General features: G+C 34.8%; 1 protein-coding gene across 3 annotated transcripts; it reads right to left on the bottom strand.

Moving 5' to 3' along the window:
• Nucleotides 1–1,802: 1,802 nt before the first annotated feature.
• Nucleotides 1,803–5,219, bottom strand: LOC125204104 (WD repeat-containing protein 43-like). Of its 3 annotated transcripts, none has more exons than XM_048102662.1 (8): nt 5,083–5,219; nt 4,870–4,950; nt 3,874–4,112; nt 3,686–3,768; nt 3,390–3,501; nt 3,215–3,289; nt 2,920–3,133; nt 1,803–2,304 (listed from the first exon to the last, which is right to left on the bottom strand). In XM_048102662.1, the coding sequence occupies exons 2-7, from the start codon at nt 4,943–4,945 to the stop codon at nt 2,951–2,953; spliced, it is 768 nt and encodes a 255-aa protein (XP_047958619.1). In that variant the 5' UTR covers nt 4,946–4,950; nt 5,083–5,219; the 3' UTR covers nt 1,803–2,304; nt 2,920–2,950. The 3 variants fall into 3 exon arrangements, with proteins under 3 accessions (XP_047958619.1, XP_047958618.1, XP_047958617.1); XM_048102661.1 differs by having other exon boundaries at nt 1,803–2,197; XM_048102660.1 differs by lacking the exon at nt 1,803–2,304 and having other exon boundaries at nt 2,778–3,133.
• Between the last annotated feature and the right edge of the window lie 1,080 nt (nt 5,220–6,299).

The raw sequence follows: 6,299 nt of genomic DNA, 5'->3' as shown, positions 1-6,299 counted from the left end.
ATGGGAACAAACAAAAGACATTTATAGCCATTTTAAATAGTTATGAAAAGATAAATTATTTTCTATGTAATTTAATGTTAATAAACATGTTGCCACGAACGCACACCAAAATTTCAAAGTAACTACGTAAAACAAAAAAAAATCTAAGAAATTGTATTTCATAAAGCATCACGTTTGTAAAAATCTTGATAATTTGATTTGTTCATAATCTTTATCTAAAACACGTATATACGATAAGATTGTTTTTACGTAGTAAGATGGCGTATAGCCCCACACGGCAGATGTCATTGTACAATTTAATTTTGGAGGGGCCTTCTCTTATTACAAATAAATTTACAAGGATGTGGTGGTCGACTTCGGGGGGGGGGGGGGGGGGGGGAAAAGAAAACCACAGCAAGAACAAGGAAAAAAAAGACACAAATTTGATCAAAAATCATTAATTGATCACGTACTGTATTAATTAATCAACATTCTAATAGAATGACATATAACTATTACTAGCATTTAAGCAGTAAAGCGGAAAAAACTAACCTATTATCCCCCAACTACTATCTTGTGAATTTTAATGTGATTTGAGTTGAGCATTCTACATCACTAGTATATTAAGTATACTCGCTAAGAATCTTAATTTCTCAATTAAATATTCCCTCCCCACTGTCCGTGTTAGTTTGGTTAGTGGACAATCGTGGATTTTAATGTAAAATTGATAGTGCGATAAAGAAAATATTATTAAAATATTATTAGCTGAAAATGGATATATAAGAGGAAGAGAGAAAAGGTGGTGGGCTATGTCACTAAATATTATGAAGTGAATTGATTGTTGTGGACGGACCATAATAGTAAAAGAAGACTATTATTTGTATACGAAGAGAAGAGAGCATATTGTAAAATTAAGATTATAGTAACATTTGAACTTCCACAGCAAAGTCCTTTCCTCCTAAAATGTTAGTGGATCAAGTTTTGATATTGAGAAATGCCAAAAAGTGGAAATAAGTCGCATAATTGTATGTCCACACCTCAACTATCACCAATTGACAATACATAATTACGACAAAAAGGAAAAAGATCATTGCACTCCAACACAAATACGTCCACTTCTTTTAGTGCTATAACTCACATACTCTTAGTCACACACCTACACTAAATGAGTAAGAACTTCCAATTTATTTGTAGTAAGAAATATTTTACCAAGTTACAACTAAGTTATACTCCCTCCGTCCAAAAAAATAATCTCATATTCCATTTTGTTGCACCCATGAAAATAGAAACTTTTTCTTCATACTTTATCCACTTTTTCTCTTCTTTTTTCTCCTCACTTTCATACCCTACCCACTTTTATCTCTCTCTTACTTTACTAATTTATCATTAAAACTCATATTGTCCACAAATTAGACTACTCCCTCTATTCCACAGTAATAGAGACTTTCATTTTCTGCACTCGTTTTGAAAAAATGATCTTAAATAATTAAAGTGAGAGAGAGTAAAGTAAGAGAGAGAATAATGTAAAAAAGAGTATTATCTATAATATTCTCTCTCTTGCTTTACTTTTTCTCCACTTTAATTATTTATAATTATTTTTTCAAAAAATGAATGTGCAAAATGAAATGCCTCTATTACCGTGAAACAGAGGGAGTATTTTTTTTGGACGGAAAAGTATATAAATCTAAATCCATGGACATAATTTACTTATTTAAAGATTTGAAAACATCAGGAACAATAGTAAATCCGTCATCCCATCTTAGTTAGATCAATATAATAATATTAGTATTGCGACATGTTATTGTATTATCCAAAAAAACGCGTAAAATCATTCTTAGTGATATATGTTAAATGCCACAAAATTCCACACGTCAAATGTTGGTGTTTACAATTTCACTTCTTACATATTCTTAAATCACCATTGACGTGTGCCTATTTCATCTTCACACACTCACAAACACTCTCACTGTGTCTCTCTTCACATAAACACACACAAATAAACACACTGGCTGTTGTCCTCCACATTTTTATGAAGTTGAGAAAGTCTAACAAGCATAAGTACTATAAAAGCACCACCATCCTTCTATTTATCAAAGCAAATACAGAGATCTAACTTACATACATACACAACTAACTCAAACACAGACACACACACACACATCGTCGAAAGGTAGCAAGCAATGGGTTCCAACAACAACGAGAGCGCCAGCAGCAGCAACTATGCACCACCAAAGGGAACAAAGGCAAGTGTTATTCCAAAACAGAGGGAGCATGTTTCAACAATGATGGGCAAGACGATCGCTCGAGCTTTTGGAAAATCTCTTGCTAAAGTTGCAGGGGGTGACAACAACAAAGCAAAAGTCGGTACTAGTAACAATTAGCATATGAAGTTTTATCATCACATCTTCATGCGTTGTTAAGCATAAGAGTCTGTTTCAACTGGTTTAAGTATGTTTTTCACATTGTTTTACACAGCATAATAGCAGATTACTCATGGTATTGACAGCTCCTGTTTGTAATGTCTAGAAATGTAAACAATCCCAGAATTTGTTCTATTGTTTATTCTTATATCTGAGCCATTCTTCTGTAGTTGCAGACACATGATATATTTCCTTGCGATAGATTTAGACATTTAATACACACGTATGTTCACTCACGAAGGTGCTAATACAATTTTCTGACATACTGGATGGCAAGCTAAGAACAGCATGCAAACTACGGTTAAAAGGATACGCAGAAAATCAAAACATTAGGGGGGAGGAGGCAAGGAAAAATCTTATAGAACATGCAAATGCTAATGAGACAAAAGGTGGCTATAACTCTTTGGAAGTACAAAATATCATGACAAGAATGGAACAGGGGGATAGTGATAGAAATCAAAGAACAATTCATTTTTCTACACTTTGTGAACTATGAGTGATAGAGCTTGCTTATACATACATGTCAGGCAGCAAAGAATTTGATGATCAGTTTAGTCACTTCCATCCTCTTCTGCATCACTGATGTCACTGTAGAGTATAGGTTCTTCACCATCTTCCACAGTGTCAACTTCCATAGAAGAATCTGCATCACTTTCATCCTCATCACTATCATCCTCATCTTCATATATAACAGGTGCAATTACATCATTCTCCTCCACTTCATCGTAAACAGACTGTACCAAGAATTTCGTATTCACCGCATTGTTCTCATATGTTAAACATAAAATATAAAACGTTCAGCAGCATCTACTCACCTCTGCATAAAGCAAGTCCAAACAACTTGATAGTTGAAGAGCAGGGTTGAAGGTTGAGACTCTTGATTCTATTATCTGCATAAACATGTGGAAATTATTCTTAAATTATTCAGTGGAAATATAATCCCCTAATCCAAATAAAATGTAGCCTAATAAACATGAGAAATCCTCTTACCTGATATAAAGTGTTTAGAGCAGCCAAGGAAGACTCTTGGGACATTATGCTGCTAGAATGCTGGAGAAGTAAACTTCTGAGCCATGGAAGAGCACAGGCCAGAACGGCACCCCTGTTTACGTTTAAAAAAACAAGAGTTTAACAACACATGAGACTGTAGTTTGTCATCTAAGAATTCAAAAAATTTCAAGGTTCATACTACCAATAGATGAAGTAATTTCACTGAGGAACAAAAAATTACTGAAGTAATCTTCAGAGGACAATCACAACTTGACAAGTACACCTAACTCTCTTACCTTAATTGGATTATCGGCACAAGAGACTTTAAGAACTTGAGGACATCAGAAGGATTCAACATCGATAGTGAGTTTGCAATGACCTGCGTATAACTCGTTATCAGGAAAAACTGAAGGTCCAGCCATCTGTTTCCATACAGAATGTGAGAATAGAACAACCAATAAAGCGAAGGGAGTGAAATACTAACCTTCTCATCCTGTCTGTATAAGCAATCTATGAGAAGGGCTCGGTCATCAGCATGCAGTGCTTGCTTAACTAAAATATTAACCGAGTCTGCACTAGGTGGCTTTACCACAAGAGAAGAGTCTGCATTTTCAGGGTTTGGGACATCATCCTTTCCTTCCAATTTGAGGCTTGCAAGTTTTTCACCCATGGTTGGTTCATTCAAGTCATCGATGGCATCCAATCCATCTTTATCTCCAATACCTTAAATCCACAAGGATAGAAGACGATGCTTCAAAGTTCCATAAAGTATAGTCGTGTATATATTTAAATATAACTGCAATCATTTCTATTAGTATCCTCAACTGACAAGAAAGAGAAACTTCTAATAGCAACCATCCTGAACTAACTTATAAATGAAAAATAGTTCAACCTGTCTCATTACTAAGCACTCAGTAAGAAGGGAAAATCATAATGGAGCATCTCAATATTGCAATTCAGCAATAAGAACCACTCTACACTATAATCAATTTCGTGCAGCGACCATATTACTGTGATTCATTCAGTGACTTAAGTCTATAAAGTGCTTAGGTGAAAAGTACAGCAGAAGCTACTGATAAAACGCCCTAATACGTGTAAAGGGAGTTCAATTTAACCTTGCTATTCCAGACAAATTCGGACAGGGAATATGAAGCATATCACTACTGGTAGGTGTGTTTGTTATAAGGTGAAAATCGAGATTTTTGCACTCAACAATATTTGATTATAAATGGTAAAGGGCGAGGAACAATCAGCACTCCACTCTCCACCAAAATATATGGAGTACTATATTAAACAAAAATTTGGGGGAAAATCAGAACTACTAGACGGAAAAGACAATCTCTCAAGCATATCCAAGTCATAAAGATCAAAACTTTAATAGAATCAGAGCTAGCACCATAAGCAAAAATTGCTACATTACAAACTTGATTCCAATGCAAATTGACATTTTTAAAACAATCAGAATCATATTAAAACTTACTCTTCTGCAACAAAACCTCACTGCCGACTCCGGTCTCTCGGTTTTTCCTTTTCGATGATTTTTCCTTCTTTCCCATGGCTTCTGCATTCAATCAGAGAAAGGAATCGAGTTAGGAGAAGGCAGCGAAAACTCCCCTTAGAACTGAAAGAACCGTGGAAAAATGGTCGGACCAGACCAACAAATTTAGAAAGGCAAACGATAAATTTCTTGAACCTTGCAGAATTGAAGAAATAAAGCAAGGTCGGAGACGGCGGCGGAGAATTGGCACGGAGCGGTGGCGTCGGTAAACCCTCTTAAAACCCTAGAGTTTTTGTATCTGTACAAACCCGGGAATTATTGGATCATTTACCATGATACTTATTTTTAAATTTATATAAATATAAATTCGTTTCCTTGCTATTGTTAAGATAAATTTGACATTAGACAAAGAAATAAGTACAATTTAATGTGTAAGATGATCTCTTTCATATCATTCAAGTAATTATAACTCATATGGATAAATTGGAAAGTATATTCGATATAGAAAAGGTTAAATTTAAAATTAGTAAGTAGTACTACTAGTAATTCTCTATTTCATATTAATAGTAGTAGTATTAGTATACACCCTCCGTATTAAAAAAATTGAAACATTTGAAACGACACGAATTTTAATGGACAATTGATAAAATAAGTGAGAAAAATTGGTAAAGTAAGAGAGAGGAAAAGAAAAATGAGTAACGTAAGAAAGAGAAAAAGAAAACGTAGTGAAGGTAGATTTAATGAATTGTAGGGTTCATGTCCTAAAATAGAAAGATTCAAAAGTTTCTACATTTAAGGAATGACCCAAAATGGAAATAGTTGCTATTTTTAAAAAATGGAATGAGTATAAAATTTTGACATGGGTAATACACTGACGGCCGAATCTCGTCAATGGGCCTACAACGCGTTGTGGAGGCAATGAGATGGCGTGCAGGCTGTCACACCTCGCATGAATGGCGGTCATTCGCCCACCTGGGTTGTCAAATTTTTAACTTGAATTTCAATTTTAAAAATATTTTTGAGTAGATATGTTCTCATATTAAAAGTTTCAAGTAGTCGTTGCCAACGACTCTTCTTAAAGCAGCTGCAAAACACCAACAAAAGCATTTCCCGTCTCATCCAGGTAAGACAAGTTGGGAGTGTCCCCTCCGGCAGGACACACACGAAGGCGTGAAGGAGGGCAGTTTGTCTCCCACACGCCCCCATAAATTGTTAAGAGAATGGATGAATTTTAAGGAAAGGGTCGTGAATATACTTAGTTTTTATGTTTTTGAATTCACTTTTGTACGATAAGCACATGAGTGATTTTTCTCTGTAGGGCAACCATTTGAAAACTTAACTAGATTGGGGGGATTAATCCGGAAATAATAAAAGTAGCTGTTTTTATTCATCATATCTATCGAATTTCTAAT

Source organism: Salvia hispanica, chromosome 2 (assembly GCF_023119035.1).
Source record: "Salvia hispanica cultivar TCC Black 2014 chromosome 2, UniMelb_Shisp_WGS_1.0, whole genome shotgun sequence".
Lineage (NCBI taxonomy): Eukaryota > Viridiplantae > Streptophyta > Magnoliopsida > Lamiales > Lamiaceae > Salvia > Salvia hispanica.
This window is presented reverse-complemented; position numbering and strand designations above follow the sequence as displayed.